General features: G+C 43.5%; 1 protein-coding gene across 1 annotated transcript in view; it reads left to right on the plus strand.

The window, feature by feature from the left end:
• Positions 1-18,453, plus strand: part of SYNPR (synaptoporin) — a 311,626-nt gene extending 293,173 nt beyond the window's left edge. The window contains exons 5-6 of the mRNA XM_023249907.2: positions 9,334-9,525; positions 16,752-18,453. Coding sequence (XP_023105675.1) covers positions 9,334-9,525; positions 16,752-17,009 — 450 coding nt within the window. The 3' untranslated portion in view covers positions 17,010-18,453. The remainder of the gene's footprint in view (positions 1-9,333; positions 9,526-16,751) is intronic.
• Positions 18,454-21,970: the final 3,517 nt, after the last annotated feature.

Here is a 21,970-nt window from a genome sequence, read left to right on the forward strand (position 1 = left end):
GCTGAGGAACCACAAATCAATCGATAAAGTTCTCTGAAAAACAAACTAAAAAAGGGAAAGTACCGTATGTCAATCACAATCAAATAGAACTTAAGAAAAAAGAAGAAATGAAATCTTACCTGGATTCTCAAGCAGGAACCAGACTCTTAGCACATGAAACAAGATGACTGATTATTACCCAGCCCTTATAAGAGAAGATGATCCACTACATCTCTTTTCACAAAATTTCGATTCATTGACAGTGTGACAATAGTGAATCTTATGGTAATAACATAAAACAATCCAGGTAGTGCAGAGAGAAGGATGCAAACCACCTGAGGAATGCCCCGACCCCGGTCCCTACTCCATTGTCTGAACAGTACTTAGCCTCTAGTTGGAAGATAATACATACCGGTCGAGTGACTGGGGAAAAGGAACCAATAAAACAATGGACAAATGAAGAAATAATGGGATTTGGAGTCCAATGGATCTGAGTTTGGTATGCATTCTCTCTACTTACTACTTCTCTGAACACTCCCTTCTTCATCTGTAAAATAAAGAAAATTAAAAAATTAAAAAAATTAAAGAAATAAAAAAGCAGCTACCTTGCAGGGCTCACCTGAACTGAGGTGAAATATGTAAAGCATTTTAGCATCATGCCTAACACATGTCGGGCCTCCCATTGAAGCTAGTTTGGAATATATAATGAGGTTCACCCCTCTACCAAGGGACACAGACTTTGGAGCTCGGCAAACCTTGTTTGCAAACGAAGCTTAGCAACGTAATGACCCTGAGAACTCCAGCAACTCAATCTTTCCACACCTTGATTTGCTCATCTGTAGAGTGGGGTCAGTAATAGCTGTCTCAAAGTGTCCTTAGGAGAACTGAAGGAATGATGTATGAGACACACAGTGTCTCATACATAGTAACTGCTCCATAAATGATAGCCATACGTACTAATATTGCAACTTCATCTTTATTATGAGCCAGTAAAGTCATGGGCCTCTAAAAAGAATAGAGCACTTTAATAATAGATTAAGAACACAGATTCTGGAGCCAAAGTCCCTGGTTCCAAATTCTGGCTCTGTATCTTTCAAGCTGGATTTAACTAATTTATCCCATCTGGAAAATGGAACTATATACTTCATTCCATTTAACCAGCCACCATCCTGCACATGTTCTGAGAATAGAGGGGTGGAGTCAGATTTTCCCCTACATATGGCCTGAAATGCAGTCCCTGCTGTCCCTGCAAGCCATCTCCTCCCGTGGGCTGCCAATACAGAAGGCCTAAGAGTCTTTGGTCACGCTTGTCTGCCCTTAGATCTCCACCAGACCACTGGGGCCACGCACTGGGCTACTGCATCAACCCACTTATGGGATCCCACAGGCCAGGAGGGACATGGGAGGCATGCTGGCTTTGTAAAAGCTAAGCTGAGAGGGGGTGCCTGGGTGGCTCAGTGAGTTAAGCGTCCGACTCCTGGTTTCAGGGCAGGTCATTGTGAGTTGGAGCCCCGCATTGGGCTCTGTGCTGACAGCTAAAAACTTGAAGCCTGCTTCGGATTGTGTGTCTCCCTCTCTCTCTGCCCCTCCCCTACTCATGCTCTATCTTTCTCTCTCTCAAAAATAAATAAACATTAAAATAAAAAAAACTAAGTTGAGAGAGGGATACTAGGATCATCTCAGGCTCAAGTACCAAGAGAAATTGTGACATCAGTGACCCAAAACAGGAGAAGAAGCATCACTCTCACTTGGCTGTGGATGTGAACGTGCTTTCGTTTGTTAACTGTGGGTTAAAGCTGCACTGTCTAGTAAGGTACCGGCAGCAACATGTGGCTATTGGACCTGAAATGTGGCTGATACAGATTAAGATGCGCTATAGGTATAAAATACACACCAGATTTCAAAGACTTTGTGCAAAAAAGTAAAATATTAATAATTTTAGGTATTCAGTTTTATTATATAAATACATATACTGTATTAGTATAATTAACCACATGAGTTTCTTTTGCTTTTTTTTAAAAAAAATGTCTATTTCTTTAGAGAGAGAGGGAGAGCATGAGCTGGGGAGGGGCAGAGAGAGAAGGAGAGAGAGAGAATCCCCAGTAGGCTCCACGCTGTCAGCACAGAGCCCGATGTGGATCTTGAACGCACGAACCATGAGATCATCACCTGAGCCAAAACCAAGTGTCAGATGCTTAACCAATTGAGCCACCCAGGTGCCCCTGCTTTTTGTTTTTAATGTGACTACTAAGAAATTTAAAATTACATACGGGCTTCATATCTCTGTCTCACCTTTTATCTCTGTTAGGTAGCACTCGAGCAATCTCAGTGTTCCCTCTGCAGGTTGTGGTTATAAGCCTTTGCAAACTTCAGCCGTTCCCTGTCCTGCTTTTGTCATCTGAGCCATGAGTTATTTGCTTTTGTTCTTTAAATTGTTTTCTTGGGGCGCCTGAGTGGGTCAGTCAGTTAAGTGCCCAACTTTGGCTCAGGTCATGATCTCGCAGTTCATGGGCTCGAGCCCCGTGTCCAGCTCTGTGTTCAGTCTGGAGCCTGCCTCAGATTGTCTCTGTCTCCCTCTGTTCCTCCCCCATTTGTGCTCTGTGTGTGTGTGTGTCTCTCTCCAAAATAAACATTAAACACTTGTTTTGAATTTTTTAAATTATTTTCATAAACTTAAATACAATGTCTTTTTGAAGAAAACCCTGTACCACTACTGGGTACAAAAACCCAGCATTATTTGACATAATTAGGAGACAAACATAGAAATGAATCAATGGAAAATGAAAAGTACTGTATTCCAGCCAGGTACCATTGCTTGCATGAAGGCGCGGAGCCTGGGCACAATTTTCTTTGATAAATAGGTGTTAAATATCTGTTAAATAAACATTAGTGACAGATTAGTACCCAGCTGAGGCTTTCTTCTTTATGCCTCAGACTGAAAGAGAATTGTGGAGAAAAATCATGGAGCCCAGTGTTATTTATTGCCATGTCTGAGTTCCCACAATAATGGGTAACTCAGACTTGAGAAAGCATGGGCATGATGGAAAAACCACTCACTAAACCTGGAGCTCAATGCTCTGCATTCAAATCTCAGTTACTTGTGATGACTTGAGCACATCGCTTAACTTCCCTGAATCTGTTAAATGGGTATAATTATCTTCACCTGCTTGCAGTTATTATGAAGATCAAATGATCTTCTTCTACATCATGTTAGAAACTGAAGACACTCCCCAGAAGTCAGAGGTCACTATTATTCATCCTTCAAATGAAACAATGAAATACACCTGTATGAGCGGACAAGAAGTTATTCCATCCAGACACTGCTTAGCTCTTCTCTCTTCCAAGACAAGTCCCAAGCTCTGTTCTGAGCTGAGCTTCTATCTTGCTGCTTGGTTCCATGTTTCCTGATTCACAGCTTCATGCTGGGATTCCTGAAAGCTGACTCAGCAAAGCAAATCCATTTACACAGAGGGTGTGGGTGACTCCGACTGCCCCGAGTCTGGTAGAGGCTTTCAGGGTAGGTATCAGCCACAGAGTAAATAACAAAGTCATCAAAGAGGTGAAACAGATAATAATGCCATTGGAGGTGAAATCCTGAGAATATTTGTTAATAGATAGAAATGGGAGAATTGATATTATGGATATTACCAATATCCAGTGGGGCTACAGTGATTGAGGGAGACAGAGACAGGTTTACCTGGTTCTAAAAGATGAGGTTTTGTCACCAAAGAGGATTCCCTCTTATGCCCCAAAGTGATCTGGGACAAGTGTCTTTAATGTATTAAATGACATTCTAGTATGAAAATGAGTTTGCTTGTACCAAATGAGGAGAAGTGGGGGCAAGAAAACACACCCAGCAAGCAAAGTGGAAACAAACCACCCAGCCAGCATTAAGCCAGGCTGCTCCCTCTGCTGACGAGGCTGTTTGTCTAGATCACTGAACACACACTTAAAACATCCTGCAGAAACACAACCAGGTAGCCTGTCCGTGTTCTCTCCGTAAAGAGTGTCAATGTTCTCAGTTACAGAGACCAATAGCCCAGAACATATTTTATAAGCCACTTAATGAACCACGGGAAAATCTACTTATCTCTCTCAGCCACAGTTTCTTCATCTATAATAAAGGCTAATCACATCCTGTGACTACTTTTTGGGCTTTTATGGGGACCACATAGATCCCCAGTGTGCGAGGTTTTTGGAAGCATAAAAGCACTCTAATGGCAGCCTCTCCACTCTAGGAGAATAAAGAACACAAGCAGAGCCAGCAGAAGACATCTTCCAAGGGTCAATATATGCACCATGGTAACCTAGCAGTTAATGTTACAAATCTACCTCTTGAGTTTCTTCCTCTGCACACTCCGTTTCTGCTAGATGTGGGGCAGGAGCATTTGTAAACAACTGGGTTCTTGTCTGCACCATCAGAAGAAAATCCCTGCTCCAGTGCAAGGCATTTACCTCTCCTGATTCAGAAGAGGGTTTCGGTAGACCATTCACATGGGACTAAGTAACCGGACTGAGAAAGTTATTCCATGTTCACTTTAACTTCAGGTCTTCTGATTAGGTCATGCTAGTATTTCTTTAATATCCCTCTAACACTTGCTAATCTCCCTTTTAACAAAGATCCTAGGTTCTAAAGCCTTGTGCAAACATTCCCAGCTAGAGTTTAAGGTATTTTGTTTCACTGTGGAGCACTTAGGTTTGCAGTCCCCTTCTATCTATGGCAAGTCCTACTGGCTTCGCATTATAGTACACGTATAATTTCCTTCTGAGATAACCTTCTTTATGTCAAAAGGGTAATTTGCTTTAAATTAAATATTAAGCAATAACACAAGACTATGTGGATAATATCAAAACTGTTTTTAGGTACTGCCAAATGACTAAAACTCAGAGAACACCAGCTAAGGTAATTGTCTACATAAAACACACCAAAGAGCGTCTTTCCCCCCAACCTTACAGAAAGCTCACGATACACTGCAGTAATCAAGCCAGGCATTAATTATACACAAAGTATTTGACCTGTCTCTGCTTCAGTTTCCTCATAAGAAAAGCAGGGCTTTTCTAGTATGTATGTCGTAAGGTTAACGATGCCCGTAAGTGCTTAGCAGAGCGCCTGGCATGTGGGAAATGCTGGGTAAACACGGGTGACGGCAGCTGTGGTTGCGGCCCCGAAGACGACCTCTAGTTCGGGGGACAGATTCTGATGGATGCCCTGCCCCTCCCCACCATGCTCTGTGCTCAGGACGTGGCTGCATGGATCCCATCAGTGGGCTCCCTGCCCTCTGGGCTCCAGCTGGGTGTGGCCAATGGGAGCCTTGGCAGGAGAAGCATGGGGTCAGGGATTTGCTCCCAGGTTTCCCGCCCTGCAAGTGGCCTCGAACTCGCGCTCAGTGCCGAAGCCAAAAAACAAAAAAAGTTCAGGCTAATATATTCTTCACCCAGAATTTTTTACATAACCTCCCCCATGCTCACACTTTGCTTAGTTGTGGAAAATCTGGCCTGAGACTACTTTCTGAAGCCCTTTGTTGCAAAACTCTCTATTCTAATGACATTTATTATTTGGTCCAATTATAAATCTTGATGCTGCTGTAGGGACAAATAGAACCATCTGAATTTCTGTCTGGAAGAGCCATCGATATAATCAATCAATGTCTTAATCACATTGCCACATTGTTTTTATTTGATTTAATTCTAAAATAAGGCATGTATAAAAATACATAAGCTTATATAAGAGAAAATAAATCATCTCCAATCCTACCACCGACCACTAGGTAAACTCCAATGTTATATACATAAATGTAAATATTTTAACAAAACTGAGAACATTTTGTATATTCCTTTCTTCCTTCCTTCCCTCCTTCCTTCCCTCCCTCCTTCCTTCCTTCCTTCCATCCTTCCCTCCTTCCCTCCTTCCTTCCTTACTTCCTTCCCTCCCTCCCTCCTTCCTTCCTTCCCTCCCCCTTCCTTCCTTCCTTCCTTCCTTCCTTCCTTCCTTCCTGCCTTCCTTCCTGCCTTCCCTCCTGCCTTCCCTCCTGCCTTCCCTCCTGCCTTCCCTCCTTCCTTCCCTCCCTCCTTCCCTCTTTCCTTCCTTCCTTCCTTCCTTCCTTCCTTCCTTCCTTCCCTCCTTCCTTCCCTCTCTTAATAAATATTGATGGCAACTCTTCTGCCAAGACCCAGTAATAAGCAAGGTAGACAGTCTCTGCCCTCCTGGAACTGACATCTTACTGGGAAAAACAGACAAATGAAAAACCACCTTTTCACTTCTCCCAACTGTCTTATGAGACAGATACTGTTATTGTCCCATTTTACAGTGAGCTAAACTGAAGTTTCAAATTGTCTAGCAAATTGTCCAAGAACACGTAGTAAGTAGCAGGGTCAGTAGTCAGCCCCCGGTCTATCTGATGACAGATTCTGAGCTGTTAACGTGTGTGAGAAATACCTTAATATGATAGGCTGATGCCTCTTTACAAAATGGTACCGGGGTAAAAGTTTGGATGTGCTCCCAAATATAACATATTTACCCTCAAGGACACAGATCCTTGACTTCATTCATGAAGCCTATATATAGAAAATGATTCATTACTATTTCGTCATATTTAAATTAACCAGGACTTCCAGTGTAACTTTTGAAATTTTAGTGTACTTGCTTTAAATAAGAAGATCAATATTCCTTAAGGCAGCCATGAGGGGGGTATAGAACAATCAGGCTCACAGGTACCAGAAGCAGATGGCCAGGCTTACATTCCTGGTTCTACCACTTGCTAACTCCAGACTCTGAGCAATTTTACTTAACCCCTTAGGGCCTCAGTTTCCTCAACTGTAAAATGGGGGCAGGATTAGCATCTGTTTCACAGTGCTGTTGTCAAAATCAAATGACTTAATTCATGTAAACTTGGAATAGTGCTTCACACATAATACATGCCCCACAAATGTTAGGTATTCTTACTATTATTAAAGAAGTCTAAAAGTTTTGATACTATTTTCTCCAATTTCCAAGGGAGAGGTCTTCACATGACTCTGTTCCTGTTTCCCCATCCTCACACCCTTTTCTCAAGTCTATTTTTAATTATGATGAACAGAAATAATGACAGTTCCTGTCTCATAATTGGAAGGGCAGGGTATCTATAGCCCCTAAAAAATATGTAATATCAAGAGAGCAGAGTCTTGCATTTTTTAAATCCCTCATAAGACATTGCTCAATATCTGGCACATTACTCAAAAATTATTGTTTGAGGGGCACCTGGGTGGCTCAGTCAGTTAAGCGTCCAACTTTGACTCAGGTCATGGTTCACGGTTTGTGAGTTCGAGCTCCGCATCGGGCTCTGTGCTGACAGCTCGGAGGCTGGAGCCTGCTTCAGATTCTGTGTCTCCCTCTCTCTCAGCCCCTCCCCTGCTTGTACTCTCTCTTTAAAATAAATAAACATTAAAAATTTTAAAAATGGTTTGAATGAGTGCATCCATGAATGAATCAGGTACTAGATTGAACATGAACCTGAATTTGTATTTGACACAGTCAACCTGGCTTACTTATCCGTAACCATTTCTCCAGTTTATAATTCAGACTCAAACACTTGAGTCTCTTGATTCCAAATATTCTTATTGATTGCTGTAGATACTGTATTTGTTTGCCTGTTTATACCACCATCTCATTCCAGAAACAACTTAAGATAGCTTACAAGAATATATGAAACTCAAACTGGAATTAATTAAAAATGAGAAGGGAAAGAAAGAATGGGTATATAAAACAAGGCTGGGAATAGGGTTAAAATATCCATGCCATCAAAAACCCTGTGAGCAGGTAACAAATTAGCCCTGAATTTTCTAGAGTCAACATGAAAAGGTCAACCGGTAAGTCATATTATTTGCAACAGCCCTTGGATGAAAAGATAACAGTTTCTGTGAAAATGCAGCCACTCTTAGAAGTGGACAGTCTAGAACATTGTCCACAAAAGCCACACCTAACAAATACCATCCACAACAGCATCCTTACAATGTAAGAGTTTCCCTGGTGTTGATCATGGGATCTTGATGAAAACTCCTTCAGTCATGTCATGAGGGAAAACTAACCAGAGCAAGTGAAATGTACCATGCCCTTGGGTAGGAAGGAGACATAGGGCAAGTTTTGTACTTGACAGGCTTATCATTTAGCCTAAAACAGAAACCTTTCTCTTGGTATAGCAAATGTACTCTTCCTTTCCAGGTCAGGGTCTTTAGTATACTAGGTAAGCAGTATGCAACATTTTTATGTTAGTCAAATGTAAATACAGTAAATCTGAAAGACTGTCCTATCTTAGAACATGGTCTGCTTAAGACATGGACAGTGACTCTGACTCCCCACCCGCTCTGAGTCAGGAGGAGGATATGAGAAACATCCCCGTCATCAGAAGCTTGGTATTGTTTCTTTAAACATTTAAACATCATCTTACATCACAGACATATTGTTTCATATGGAAAAAGAAGCCTCTTTCCCCTGTATTCATAGCAGATGGTTTTGTAAGTCAGATCTGGATTTGAATTCTGGCTCTCCCCCTTTCTATATTGTTACCTTATATCTCTGGGCCTTGATTTCCTCATCTTTAAAATGAGTATTAATGGAGGGGGGAGGGGGGAAAAATAAATGGGTGATGGGCATTGAGGAGGGCACTTGTTGGGATGTCATATGTAAGCGATGAATCACGAGAAATGGGTATTAAAAACACCATCTAACATGGCATTTGTAAGGATAATTTTACATAAAGCCTCTTGCCCGTAAAAAGCAGTCAAAACATTACGGCTATTTATTGCCTCCACTGAACACAGTCTCAAGCATACGCTGGATGGCACGTAGATTGGTTCACTGAAAAACATGAATGAGTGAATAAATGAATATTGCTATCTAGGAGTCTTTAACAATCAGCAAATCTCTCTGTTTGCAGCCATCCTAACACGGCGGTTACAATCATAGGCCTAGAGGTTTCGTTGCCCGGGTGTGAGTGCTGACGCCATCGCTGATTATTTGTGGGTACCTCAGGCAAGCTGTCTGACCATTCCCTGTCCCAGCTTTGTCATCCGCAAATGGGTTAATGATAGGAACTTCCTCACAGGGGTGTTTTAGGAACAATTAGATGAGGGTTATAAGCACTTAGCATCATTCCTGGAACAGTTCAAGCATTCAATAAATATTACTATTATTTATTTTAGACAAATATAAATATAATATCACAAAACTTGCTTTTATCTGTTTTTCAACTTCTCCCTGGTTCCATTGCTGTGGGATCTTGGAATTTCCCAAAAAGCAAGCCAAATAGTTGTATAAAGTAATCAATTTGTTTCTGGAATTCACATTTCTCTTCCTGTTTTATCTTTCTGTTTCTATAGGACTTCATCGTCACTGTAGTCTTTTCGTTTTTGTGGTTGGTGGGTTCATCAGCTTGGGCGAAAGGACTGTCTGATGTCAAGGTCGCGACGGATCCTAAGGAAGTATTGTTACTGATGTCAGCTTGCAAACAGCCGTCCAACAAATGCATGGCTGTCCACAGCCCTGTAATGTCCAGCTTAAACACTTCCGTGGTACGTTTCCATCTATGCTTTACCTCCCAAACCTTTGTTTGCCACTCAAATGAATAGGAAAAATATCTCAGAGGTCACCTTGGAGATTTCTGCCTCCAAAATGAGGCCAGTCTAGAAGGCGATATTTCACTCCATGCGCAAGATGATCCTCTGGCCTTCAAGTCTTCTATTGTCAGAACCCATAGGCTTTAATGCTGCCAATTATGGAGTCTTAATAAGAACGCAGCAGGTATTGGCAGCTGCTGCTTGGATGACAGTCAAGTCAAAATTCTAAGCCAGAAGCAGATATAAAATTTGAACTTTAAGTCTGACGCCTGCCAGAAGTAAAAGGAATATTTGATGGCAGAGAGGTTTCCTGGGAAGAAAACATTGTTCAAGCCACACATAGCTAGAATACATCCAGTTGATTGTCTGGAGGAAAAACACTCAGACCTGATAGAATACAGGAAAGCTGCACAGTAGAAAAGACGCTTATAACAATTATGGTAATTTTTTTTTTTATCTTCTCCATGTTCCCGGTTTAATTGCCTGGTAACTTTGGAAAAGGTGAACTATAGGAGTTGAACAAAGTCCAATATTTTCAAATGTATAGCTCTCACAGGAAGACAGACAATCTGACAGAGAGCAGGGCAACTAAATTGGATTCTTGTGTTATTTTAAAGAAAGAAACGGCGTGTAAGAAAGACAGAAACTGTAATGACAGCAAAGAGCAGTAGTTACTGAAGACTGGAGAGCCTGACCGTATTTGCTGAAACAAAAACATTCTTGAGCAGCCCCTAAAAATAATTATCTTTGCTTCAAGGTTAACTTATGTTTCTACAGCTTTCTGAAATTTAATCTGAGCAGGCATTTAAGTAGGGGACAGGGTTGCCAGGTGCTCCCTGATGTTTTGACTGTGAATCCTGCCTTGCTAAGAGAGTAAACATGGAAAGAAAGTATGTAGGAGGTCCTCGCTGTCATTTTTGCTCATTGCCGGACACACCCGCAGATAAACACTCGAATACTTGGAGGCGTGTGTTGAAATAGACTCTCCTGCTTCCGTAGCGTGTTTCTAGGCAGGGCGGAATGAATGTTATTATAATCTTGATCTCAAAACCTAAGAGAACAACAAGAGAAAATCATCCAGTACGTTTGTTGGTTTAATAATCAATCTAATACATTATGACGTCCTACAGAGTCTATTTAATTCTACCTTTGCTGTCTCTAGTAAGTTTTAGACTAGGCGATGGGAATTTTGAATGAGAAACCATGTGACGTGTCTCCTAAAATCAAAAAGAGGTATTTGGGGGCGCCTGGGTGGCGCAGTCAGTTAAGCGTCCGACTTCAGCCAGGTCACGATCTCGCGGTCCATGAGTTCGAGCCCCGCGTCAGGCTCTGGGCTGATGGCTCAGAGCCTGGAGCCTGTTTCCGATTCTGTGTCTCTCTCTCTCTCTGCTCCTCCCCCATTCATGCTCTGTCTCTCTCTGTCCCAAAAATAAATAAACGTTGAAAAAAAAATAAAAAAAAAAAGAGGTATTTGCCTTTCTCTACCTGACTGATGTCACATAGCATAACCCCCTGCAGGCCCATCCATGTTGTGTGTCAACTATACTCAGATAAAAAAAAAAAAAAATCCACGAAATTAGACACATAGGTGCATATATAATTTTAAATAAAATATGGAATTAAAAAAATTTTTTTAAATCAAAAAGAGAAATGGATGGAAACCAGACGGCATGTCATGGGAGAAAGGACAGTTCTGCTGCTGTTACTGTTACGGATCTATATCAGTTAAAGGTCCTCCAGTTCCTGTGACAGAAAATTTACTTCAAACTGGCCAAAGCAAAATAATCCGCCTATCCCTAAATTCCGTTCTCTGGACCCCACTTATGGATATTCAACGTCCGTATGTGCTGGAGTGTTTGGGTTGCAAGTCACAGAAACTGACTCTGACTAACCTCATCAGGAAAAAAAAAAATCTTTGGAAGGATATTAAGTAGCTCAGAAAATTGATGAAATCTGATGAAACAGACTGTTAAAAAAGCAGCATCTAGAGCAGGACCAAGGTTCTCAATGTCAGATACCAAAGAATGTTGTATCTGACTTGCATTACTCTGCTCCTGATTTAAAGTTCCACCACAGAGCTCAAGCCACTTGACTGCATCGGGGTTTACAAGGGAAACAAAATTTCTATTAGCAAAAGCAGAGGGAAAGAATGTTAATCTGCCAGAACACAGCAATTTTTTTTCATTACAAACTCGTTTGGCTTCAAATCCTATTAAGCTAGCTTTTCACAAGAGGTAAAAGCAATTGGAAAAATACTAGCACTGTGTCTACCAAGGGCAGAACCCCGGACCAGGAATTATCAGGAAGCTGGACAGTTTACATTCTTCATCTCTCATCTCTCTCTTTCTGAATGCCTGTGACATTTTGTCTCTTTTCGGATGCATTTGTCTTTCTTTTTCCTGTTGTCTCAAGAGAAGATAGCCACCCCCCAGTCTCTGAGATTATATTTCTTCTTAAAGAAACATCTTGGGCTGAACTAAAATCACTCAGGTCTAATCCCAAATTCCGGGCAGAGAGCATCTCATTAGCTCATCTTGGGCCCAGGGTTTGCAGAATCCTGCAGAAGAAATATGGCTCACAGAACCAAACCACCTTGCCTACTAAGCAAGTGTAGGCTTTGGAGAAGGAGTCAGACACACCCATAGGAGTGACCTCTACAAGTAAGTGGTTCAACAATAGCAATGATATTCCTACCTGGGTAACAAATTTACTTTCTCCAAAGCATCTTGGCATCTATGATTTCACACCAACACAAATAGGCAGGGGAGCTATCCAGACATTACAAATGCAGGCAGGTGCCGTGAAAGGATTTGCTCGCGGCTTCTCAAGTAGTGACAGCAATGGCAGAGTAGAGCCAAATTCTGTTAATGCTGCTGCCACTCGAAATGGTTCAGGGCACAGTTGTGGAGTCCGTCTGCCTGGGTTTGAATCCTGGCTCCACGACTCAATAATTGACTGCTCGGGGCGCCTGGGTGGCGCAGTCGGTTAAGCGTCCGACTTCAGCCAGGTCACGATCTCGCGGTCCGTGAGTTCGAGCCCCGTGTCGGGCTCTGGGCTGATGGCTCAGAGCCTGGAGCCTGTTTCCGATTCTGTGTCTCCCTCTCTCTCTGCCCTTCCCCTGTTCATGCTCTGTCTCTCTCTGTCCCAAAAATAAACGTTGAACAAAAAAATTTAAAAATAAAAAATAAAAAAAAAAATAATTGACTGCTCTTGGACAAATGCACTAAGGTCCCAAAACCTTAGTTTCATTATCTGTAAAATGGGGCTATTATCGAACAGACCTCATAAGACCATTGATTCAATGATATAATATGTTGTAAGTCCTCTCAGCACAGTGCCCAGCATATGGCAGGTGTTCGATAAGTGTCGACCGAAAAGCTGCCTCGTAAATGCGTTCATTTTCCTCAATGTCATATAGTGGTTAGAGCCCAAAGAAGAGGGTAGGAGGAAAGAACGTGTTTTTCTCTCTCAACTTCCCTTTCCAAGGTTCTCTGAGCCTAACTCTCCTATTCACAATTTCTACTTCTGCTTCTCCAGCTTCATTACAGGCCATCTTGACACGTCTTCTTGGCCAGTCTAGATTTCACCTCCTCATTCTTCCTCCTGCTACGCACGGTGGCTTGCAGTCTCTCCTTCTGTTGCCTCCACATCTGAGCTTGGATCAAAATCCTTACTCTAACTTCAGCTGCAACAAAATGGCAAGAAAAGATTCAAGGGCCCACGTGCCAGCCAGGAGTCTGCAATACCTGTGTGATGACAGCGGGATAAGTCGTGCCTGCTTCTGAGACATGCCCATGGGGATGCCTTGTTTGTGTACTCACTTTTAAGTTGCATGCCCCTGATCGCTAGGTTCTTCTTGAGCATCCCTTTTCTAGAAGCCAAGTAGCAGCCAGCAAAAGGGAGAAACCAAGGAAGGGGAAACATAAAATTAGAGCTCTGGGCAGAGCCATCTCTTGATATCTGAGAAGATTCCTTGATAATCTTTTCTTTAAAATTTTTTTTTAACATTTATTTATTTTTGAGACAGAGAGAGAGCATGAACAGGGGAGGGTCAGAGATAGAGGGAGACACAGAATCCGAAACAGGCTCCAGGCTCCGAGCTGTCAGCCCAGAGCCCGATGCAGAGCTCGAACCCACGGGCCGCGAGATCATGACCTGAGCCGAAGTCGGACGCTTAACCGACTGAGCCACCCAGGCGCCCCAATCTTTTCTACTCCTACATTGACATACACTTACAAAGATACCATTTAATCGAGATCTCCCCTTTGGTGGAAAATATCCTAGCTATTGTACACATCGATAAAAGGTCCTGCATGTGAATTAGAGTTTTGTCCGTGATTACCGAATTCATTTTGGTCACACAACTATTATACTGGGAGTACCTTCATTATGTCTTGTATCTCCCATCAGCAAGGAGCCTGGAGCATGGCATAAGATAATGTTAAATAAGTATCAGCTAACATTAAAGGAAGAAGAGAGAGTGGAAGAAGAGAGAAGGAAGAAGGGGGGTTGGCCGGGATAAACCAGTCTTTTAGATCAGGCGAGGGCCTACAGAGACTGCTTTGGCTGCCGACGTCCCTCAAGAGTACGGCCTTGCAGGGGCGCCTGGGTGGCGCAGTCGGTTAAGCGTCCGACTTCAGCCAGGTCACGATCTCGCGGTCCGGGAGTTCGAGCCCCGCGTCGGGCTCTGGGCTGATGGCTCGGAGCCTGGAGCCTGTTTCCGATTCTGTGTCTCCCTCTCTCTCTGCCCCTCCCCCAATTCATGCTCTGTCTCTCTCTGTCCCAAAAATAAATAAAAACGTTGAAAAAAAATAATTTAAAAAAAAAAAAAAAAAGAGTACGGCCTTGCCATCAAAGTCCCATTTCAGTTTATGCTGCAGCAAAAGGGCCAAACGAATACAGTTCATGGAAATATTTGAGAAAGTATCAGAACACTGCTTACCAGGCAGGAAGCATCTTCGAATGTGTCTAGCACCGTCTAGCTGCGTTATACACATTCTCTTGAATCCTCACACTGTCACCCGAGGAACGAATAGCCTTCATTCCACATTAGGAAAACAAAATAATAAGTTGAGGTCCAGAGGCTAACTGCCTTGTCCAAGGTCATGGAGGAGGAGAGTGCAGTTGAAGCCAGTGTGATTTCAAAACCCGCAGGATGAATCCAAAGGTGACATTCAGGTAATGTGTCCTGATCCACCTGCTGCTAAAATTTGAAATACTTTGGTAAATAGCCCCTGCTCCAGGTCCCCAAGGCGCCTCATCTTGACTTCACTGGCCCCCTCACCCCCACCTGCAGGGCACTTGGGACCCCCCTACCATCCAGCAACCGAGGATAGATGCTCGCCCAGCACCCTATAATCCAGAGCTGTGGCGGTGGCCCAAGTCCAATTTGAATGGCGATTGTTGAGCTGGAGTGGTTACTAAATATGCTTTAATGCCATCACAGCTTTATCTCATGCTGTTGTCTATCTCCGGTAGGGGGCTGTTACAACTGACTGCTTCTGGTTAATTCCCAGGTCAACCAGTGTGCCCTGGGAAAGGTGGCAGAACAGCTGTTCTCTTCGAGGCTCTGGCACGAGCGAACAGCTCTGCTTCCATCAGACAGGCAGGGTCTGGGGAGGCTACCCCTGGTCTTCTGACTCGCCAACAACACCCTTTTGGAGAGTAAGAGGAATCTCCGTAGGAAAGCCTCACATCCAGTTCTTGGGAGAATACCCCATACCTCCCTGAAGCCCGTACTGCATTGAGAGTCTGGTTTCAACATTCATTTCTGGATGTGAGAGGCACAGAAAGTACAACTCTTCGAAGTCATAACCTCTGTGTACCTTCTCATTCGTGTGCTTATCTGCACACCACCTGCACGATTGCTTATGCCATACTTTTTAAGTTGACTCATTTTTTTATATCATTACAAAAACTGGAAGAGTAGTCTCTCTAGCCATGAAGTGAAGGTAACCTTATAAATTAACGCACTATTATTAAAATCAAAGTTCTCAACTCTGTAGCCCCTGAAGACTTCTTACAGACAATGAGGAACACCTCACTTGGGGAGACAATAAGCTTAAGTAGGGGCTTGGACCATGGAGTCAGACAGAACAGGGCTTGACCCTCGTCTACTACTTACCAAGTCATGTGACCTGGAACAAGATTCTTATCCTGGACCTCAGTTTCCACATCTTTAATACAGGTATAATAATAATACCTTCTTCTCAGACAGAATGAATGGATTGCCCTCTCCACAGTGCCTAACGTGTAGCAAGCATTCAGTAAAAGTCAGATATTCTATGGCTAAAATTGACAACCCAGGCAACAACAGATGTTGGCGAGGATGCAGAGAAGGAGGATCTCTTCTGCACTGCTGGTGGGAATGCAAACTGGTGCCGCCACTCTGGAAAACAGTATGGAGGTTCCTCAAAAAATTAAAAATAGAACTAGCCTATGACCCAGCAATTGCACTACTAGGTATTTATCCAAGGGATACAGGTGTGCTGTTTTGAAGGGGCACATGTACCCCAGTGTTTACAGCAAAGCTATCTACAATAGCCAAAGTATGGAAAGAGCCCAATGTCCATCGATAGATCAATGGATACGAAGATGTGGCATATATATATAATGGAGTATTACTCGGAAATCAAAAAGAATGAAATCTTGCCATTTGCAACTACGTGGATGGAACCAGAGGGTGTTATGCTAAACGAAATTAGAGAAAGTCAAATATCGTATGACTTCACTCATAGGAGGAATTTAAGATACAAAACAGATGAACATAAGGAAAGGGGTGCAAAAATAATGTAAAAACAAGGAGGGAGACAAAACATAAGAGACTCTTAAATATAGAGAACAAACTGAGGGTTGTGGGAGGGGGATGGGCTTCATGGGTAGGGGGCATTAGGAAGACACTTGCTGGGATGAGCATTGGGTGTTATACATAGGGAATGAATCACTGGATTCTACTTACGAAATCATTGCACTATATACTAACTTGGATGCAAATAAATAAATAAATAAATAAATAAATAAATGTTAAATATTCTAAATGAAACAGCGGTTCCAAATGAAAAATTGAAAGAGATCTCAATGTTGAATAAAAAGTAGCCGTATGTATTATGAAGGATTTTCTGAAATTGAGATTTTTCTTGTGTTTCCATCTATCAACTCATTGGCTCTGATTCTCCTTTCAGGTCTTTGGGTTCTTGAACTTTATCCTCTGGGCTGGAAACATCTGGTTTGTTTTCAAGGAGACCGGCTGGCATTCCTCGGGACAGAGATATCTTTCAGACCCAATGGAAAAGCACTCGAGTAGCTATAACCAAGGCGGGTACAACCAAGACAGCTATGGGTCAAGTGGCGGATATAGCCAGCAGGCGAGTATGGGGCCATCCTCAGATGAGTTTGGCCAACAGTCCAGTGGCCCCGCTTCTTTTACCAATCAGATTTAACAGGTAGTCTTTGCATTCTTCTGGCGATAGCCTCACCACCTTCCATTTTAGTTGCAGAAGAGTTTTTTAAGAGTTTCAATCAATTATTAATGCAGAGGGTGTTGAATGTAAATCAGAGATCTGTAGTCCTCATTAAGGCAGAAAGGCCTGGGTCGTGATAAATGGTACTTAGAGAGGAGACGACATGAGGAGATACATTATTCATCATAGATGCCTAATTGGAGAGTACCTTATTACATACACAGATACTTGTATGGTCGTTTTGTAGGTGTGTGGAGATAATGAAAGCATTTGGAAGCTTACAGTCTCTAGTATGTAATATGCATAAAGTAAATTCTATACCCCTGAGTTTTCCTATGCGTTTTGATGCAAAAGATGTTTTAATGATTTCTATAAGACAATTTGATGTATCACACATGCATGTATTATTGTGTTTAGTTGCAGACATTGTAGGACTGTGAGTCTCTTAAGTATTTGTTTCAGACAGTTGCTCTGTATTTTTTTTTTTTTACTTAATGAATCAGTGCTCGTAAGGTTTAGTGCATGAATATGCGTTTTCTCACAAAATGAACGTTTGAAGTGTATTTATGAAAATTTTCCAGTTTGCACCATGAATTTGTTAAATGGACGTTTGAAGAAATATATTCATTACTTTGTATACTTGCAAATCTGTCTTTGGCTTTACCCAATTCTGACTGCACCGTAACTAAGGTTTGGGATTTTTTTTTCCCTATTAGTCAATATTCAGTGTTATATATGGTAACTGCCCAATACTTATTCTATCTACTTAGCTAAATATTTACATTCTCGTAACTTTCTATGATGTTTTGTGGCTCTTATCCTATGGACCATAAACAATAGGTCCAATAACTGTTTGTGTTTATGGAGTGCTGTTTTCTTAAAGTAACAGAGATGCAGATATCAGATACCATAGTCGAGAAGCTTTTGTGCTAATGTATTAATTTATAAAGGATGTTCTGTAGAACCTATACTAGCAGCCAAACTTTTAAATCCTATTTGTAAAGCTAATATGTTCCTTGATCCAATTATTAGAAATTCTCACGTCACAGCTTAACTTACCAATTACTAATTCCGATTTGAATCATAAATTAGAAATGACTTCCATGAGCAACTCTGATCCCAGAGACAGTTCTCATGAAATATTCCTCAGAATTTTTTCATTATCAAGAAAACGCCAGTCTTCCCTTCTTTGTTTTGACTCAATTGGAACATCAAGGCCTAACAGCGAGGGCAAACTGTGCATCCGTATTTCCAGATAAAAGTTGTTATCGATGTATAAACTCTGTGTGATCTGTGATGTTGGAAGCATTTTAGCACAAACCAGCTGTGGTTCTTAGATGATATCTGTAACCGGCTTCTGGATCCTGTTGGATAAATACTGTATTGTGATATCTATTTGACCTTAATAAAGTTATTGCTTACAGTGCTGGCTGGAGAGAGCAGAATTACAATAGAATCTGGTTAGCTTTAACAATGGAAGAATAAGTTATAAATGCACGGTGTTTCCACGCTCTCCCCATGCCCTTGTTTCCAAGCCTAGGGCTGCTCATTCATTGATTCTCTCATTTTAGGACGCCGTCTGCACCCACTGCTATGCAAGGCACTGGGGCTATGGGAGCGAGATAAAACAGAAACGTGCCTCACCTTAAGAAGCTCACACTCTAGGAGGAGAGGCAGACATTAAAATAAGCACACGCCACTTAGGCTGCGTGCAGCAAAGAGAGGCAGAGGATTCCACGAGAACATTTATCAGAGGGGCTTGAGCTAGTTAGAGGGAGGTCAAAGGTGCTTCACACCTGAGGACTGCACCAGGTTTCCCAGGGACGGACTGGGAGGGAGAGAATCCCAGGCAGAGAGCAGCCTTGTAAAGCTCGGATGGTGGGAGGCAGGATGGATACGTCTGGTTGCCAGAGTGCAATGAGTGAGGAGGCCTCTCTGAGTCGAGGGCCGCTGGTGCCCTGCTAGGCGGCCGTGATTGGGATTTCTGTCTTTATCCCCAAGAGGCTAAGGGAGCTCACTAGTGGATTTTAAGCAGAGGAGGGACGCGATGAGATCAGCATTTTGGAAAGATCTCCGTGGCTGCAGGGTAGAGCGTAGACTGAAGGACAGCCTGGGCGGAGGAGGTGGCCTTGACTGCTAACATCTACACGGCAGCGGGCTGGGCTTGGGACGGTGAGGGGCAGGGGGAGGGGGGACCTGGCACGAGGCACCCCATTCACCTCTCATTTCCCGGGACACGGCTGGATGTGACCGCTTCCTTCAGCGCTCTCCAGGAGGAGAGAGTGGCCTCTGCTTCATATACCGTTGTGAACTCTCTGATGCGGAGAAACTCGCATAACCGGCACTTCTCTTCACCGGCCTTAGCAGCTCCAGAGGGCCCTGGGGCCCTGATCCATGGAACGCACTGCCTGTCCTGGTGGAGATAGAGACGAGCTTCCACGGTCCGCTGCAGATTCACAATGAGATGCTCCTGTAATCCGACAGGGATTTCACTAAGCTGGTTTTATTCCTTCTGGTTTCAAGAAGAAAAGCAGTAGACCTGGCCTTTAAAAAGGGGAGCAATCAGGGCAGCAGGAGAGCCTAGTTCTCTGCGTCCACCAGATCTAACTTGGAATTGAAGCTTCGCTCCTCCTGGATGTAAATTTCGGGGTAGGAAGGTGAAGTCATAACCTTCTTTCCTTGGAAGGAGGGAAGGCATCCAAGTGGAACAAACAGGTGGGTTCTGCGATCCCACTTGCCTGGGTGAAACTCCCCCCTGTGCTGCCATTTCTTTGAGTCTCTTATTTCTTCCACTGATCCCCTCTCCAAAGCCCTGGGACTTTTCTGAAGCCACAGCCTGAGACAAACACGGCCTGGAAATGTAGGGGAGTTAACACCCCAGGGACTATCCTCAATCACTGGGGGGATGTGGGCAAGTCAATCAAGGCCTTTGGCAAGACACTTAACTTCTCATTCATTCACCTGCCCTCTTTCTCTGTGATGGGGATAATGGTAACGTCTGTCTCATAGGATGGTATCGGGATGAGAAAGGTAAGGCATGTAAAGGCATGAGGACACGCAAGAGACGCGGAGTTTGGAAGCACAGGAGGGTGATTCCAGGAGGCAAGAGTGAGGGGGTAAGGGGAGGAGAGAGACCGGGAAGGAGAGAAAACGGACAGGATTCCTGAGTCGCGTTCAGGGTGGCTCCAGCGGTTTTCCATCAGGGGAAAGAAGCTGGAGTATTTATCTACCAACCCCCAGGCCCCACTGGGTGAGAGCCCACATGGGGTGGTAATTTTCCCTCCTCTCCCGGTTGCGCTGGCCTACAGATTGAGCAGGCTCCTGTGACTTCAGAGAAACCAGCCTCATAAGTGTTCGGTGACAGGCTGGGATGGGAGGAGGTGAAGGAGCACGGGTGTCGCCACCACCCTGTCTTCCCCCTACCCCCAGGGAAGCCTTGAGGAGGGATAAAGGGGAGAATTGAAAGGTGCACTCGTGAAGCGGATCACTGTCAGCACGAGCAGTAACTACCCTTCCCAGCTGTGGCTGAAATTCGAGGCCGGCCAAGGGGAGCTACCTAGGGCATTGAAATCACCCTCTGCTGTAATCAGTCTGTAAAATGGCGATGCAGATAATCGGACCTGCTAGGACAGCGACCTGGTCGTATGTAGAAAAGGTCGATGGACTGTACAACGCTCTACAAATGGTAGCTGGCTACTCAATGTTGAGGTCTAACCCTGGTCCACACTTAAAAAGCCTGAGTGTCTGCAAGTCAAACTTCTAATTGTACTGAGATGAGCAAAATATAGCTCCTGGTATCTTTGAGCCCATACTCAAGGTTCAAAGACTCCACTAGCGGACAAGCGAGCAAACCAAATACGTAAGACTAAGCGTTGATTCATGCTACGTAGGGAAGAAATGAGGCACAAGGGTGGGGAGAAGTGGAATACGGTGGTCAGTGAAAGCCTCTCTGAGAAGGTGTCGTCTAAGCTGAGACATGCAGAATGGGAAGGCATCGGATATGGGGAGAACAGGTCAGGCAGAGAGGAGAGCACATCCAAGGACCTCGGAGAGGAGACCGCCAAGCATCTTTGAAGAAATGAATGACAAGAGTAAAGCTGGTGGAGCTGGGACACATAAGGGGAGGGTGATGAGTCTGGAAGAGCCAGACCACAAAGCACGGTGAGGACATAGGAAACAGACTTTATTCGAAGTGAAGTAGGAAGCCGCTAGGCAGGTAAGCAGAGTAATGACGTGATTCAACTTTCGGTTTGAAAAGATCCCTCTCTTGGGGCGCCTGGGTGTCTCAGTTAAGCATCCGACTTCCGCTCAGGTCATGATCTTGCAGTCTGTGAGTTCGAGCCCCACATCAAGCTCTGTGCTGACAGCTCAGAGCCTGGAGCCCACTTCGGATTCTGTGTCTCCCTCTCTCTCTTCCCCTCCCCCACTCACACTCTGTCTCTCTCCCTCACACACACAAATAATAAACATTAAAAAAAAATTACAAAAAAAAAGGAAAAGATCCCTCTCTCAACTTCCTGGCTTTGATACAGCGCTGCAGCGATAGAGGATGTCAGCATTGGGGGTAAGCTGAATAAAAGGCTCATGGGACCCTGTATTATTTTTGCAATTTCCTGTCAGTGAGGATGCCGAGAATGGATGAATTAATTCATCCATTGATTCAATAGCTATTTAGGAGTACATACCATGTGCCAAGCTCCGCTTTAAATTGCTGAGGATTCAGATTTGAAGAAGACAGACATTATGTCTCTGCTTATGGATCTTACAGCCTGGTTGTTTGACAATAGCTTAAGCCGGTTCCTAGGTCTGCAGAACTGGGGTGGGGAAATCTTCAATCCTGACAGAAGACTCAGAAGAAGTCTTCACTGAACCTAGAACACTTGTAGTTTGATGTCCAAAGGTCATAACTATAATTTCGTTTGACCCAGTGAAAAGGTGGA

Source organism: Felis catus, chromosome A2 (assembly GCF_018350175.1).
Source record: "Felis catus isolate Fca126 chromosome A2, F.catus_Fca126_mat1.0, whole genome shotgun sequence".
Taxonomy (NCBI): domain Eukaryota; kingdom Metazoa; phylum Chordata; class Mammalia; order Carnivora; family Felidae; genus Felis; species Felis catus.